General features: G+C 56.0%; 1 protein-coding gene across 1 annotated transcript in view; it reads right to left on the bottom strand.

Annotated features, from left to right (window-relative positions):
* Window positions 1–1,985, bottom strand: part of Asmt (acetylserotonin O-methyltransferase) — a 20,225-nt gene that overhangs the window by 14,966 nt on the left and 3,274 nt on the right. Inside the window, exon 2 of the mRNA XM_005406516.1 lies at window positions 124–298. Within this exon, the coding sequence (XP_005406573.1) occupies window positions 124–298 (175 nt within the window). The remainder of the gene's footprint in view (window positions 1–123; window positions 299–1,985) is intronic.

The following is a 1,985-nucleotide window of genomic DNA, read 5'->3' as shown; positions in this document are numbered from 1 at the left end:
TGGAGGAGGAGGAGATGGAGGAGGAGGAGATGGAGGAGGAGGAGATGGAGGAGGAGGAGATGGAGGAGATGGAGGAGGACGAGGAGGAGCAGGTCACCTCCTTGAGATACCAGACCTCCTTACCTTTCCCCGATCTTGTTTCCAGCGTCAGCAGCTTCAGCGACACGCAGGCGTCCAGCAGCAGCTCTGTCCCATGGGAACTGGTGCCCAGCCGCATGACAACTGCGCCCACGTCCAGGGGCCCCGGGGCCTCCGCGAGGACATCAAACACACCCAGCTCGCAGGCAGCAAAGACGACCTCCAGGAAGGAGAGCGCGGCTCTGAACCCCTGGGAACCACACCCAGGGGAAGCCACTGAGAAATACTAGGGCAACTTACCTAATTTTTGTTTGAGAAGTAGTCTATTATACACTGATAAATTATTCTTATGAATGAAATGTGATACAAAAACATGGTGAATGTTTAGATTAAAAATGTATTCCAGTCAAAGCCCCACTGCCACGAATCCTTTTACAATCCTCCCAGCTTTGCACACACTCATCCCACTGTCCTGGCCGCTTTCCGCAGCAGCTCTGGAGTCCTCTTTCCTGAGGGTCTTTAGCTGCGCTGTCCTGGCTGCCTTGATGTGCTGAATGCACTCAACACTTTGACCTTTCCTGGTCACTTTGACCTTGGGGAGGAACCGGAGGTCACACAGTGCCCGATCTGGTGACTGAGGTGGACGAGGACGCGGCGTCGTGTGTTTACAAGCTACCTGTCTGATGGACAGCACTCAGCAGCTGCAGAGACTATGTTTCTTACCACACCTTGGAAAGACCCTCAGGAAAGAGGACTCCAGAGCTGCTGCAGAAAGCGGCCAGGACGGTGGGACGAGTGTGTGCAAAGCCGGGGGGATTTTGAGGGGATTCATGGCCATGCATCTGTTACTGTAATGCACTTTTAATTTAAATTCACCATACATTTTCATCACCCCTGCTGCAGTTACAGAGTTCCAAGTGACACTGAGAGTTCTGGGTATAACGCAGAATCCTTTGCTTTTGTGCAGATGGGAACCTGTTCTCCGCCTTCTGCAACAGGGATGGGATGGGAGGACCCAGGCACGGATGAAATCAGCCGGGCACCGGAAACAGGTACCACCCGTGCCACTCGGGTGTAGCAGCTGAGACCGCTAAACGCAGGGCTGGAGAGAGTGGCGCTCGCCAGGACGGGGGTGGAGGGACGGGGAGAGGAATCCCAGCTCTCAGCGCTCCGAGGGGGAATGCTTGTGATGTTTTAATTGCCCTTTCTCAGTGAGCGATGCCTTGTTCAAAATACGGAACTGCCGTGGAAATCAATATGGCGGCTCCCCCAAAGGCCGAGCATGGAGTTTTCAGATGCCCCGGGAATTCCACGCGTGGAAGCAGACCCAAAGGAAAGAAAGGGGCAGCCTCCAAGAGAAGCCGGGGCGCTGAGGCGCACGCCTGCCAGCCCAGCCGCAGAGAGGCTGAGGCAGGAGGGTCACAAGTTTGAGGCCAGCCCGGGCCACTTAGCAACTAAGTGAGACTCTGTCCCACATTTTTAAAGATGAAAAAGGGCCTGCGTCCATTCTCCAGAATCACGCCACAGACAGCCAGGAACACACGTGCACGCACGCACACGCACCTGGGAGAAAGGATGGGAGAGCTTCCCAACACAGAGAAATGCCCGGTGCCTCGGGCCACGCCCAGGCCGCCACCCTGCTTCAACCGGGACGCACCGCACTCGCTCACCACACGGCCACCCTGCAGCCTGCAAGCGTGCTCAAGGCCTCCGTGAAACTCAGGAGCTGGAGTCACGTGCGGGGAAATGCACGCACCCCCAGACCACAATGCAGAGAGACGAACCAGACACGCAAGCTTCAGTACTGCGCAGCTTCTGCTCCATGAGGCAGTGCATGCATATATTAAAGATCGAAATAGACAGGGAGACAGACACAGCCTTCCCCGATGGAAGGGGACCCAGGGACG

The sequence above is a fragment of the Chinchilla lanigera genome, unplaced genomic scaffold (assembly GCF_000276665.1).
Source record: "Chinchilla lanigera isolate Chin_1 unplaced genomic scaffold, ChiLan1.0 scaffold00098, whole genome shotgun sequence".
Classification (NCBI taxonomy): Eukaryota; Metazoa; Chordata; class Mammalia; order Rodentia; family Chinchillidae; genus Chinchilla; species Chinchilla lanigera.
Note: the sequence above shows the minus strand (reverse complement) of the source record. Positions and strands in the feature narration are given on the sequence as shown.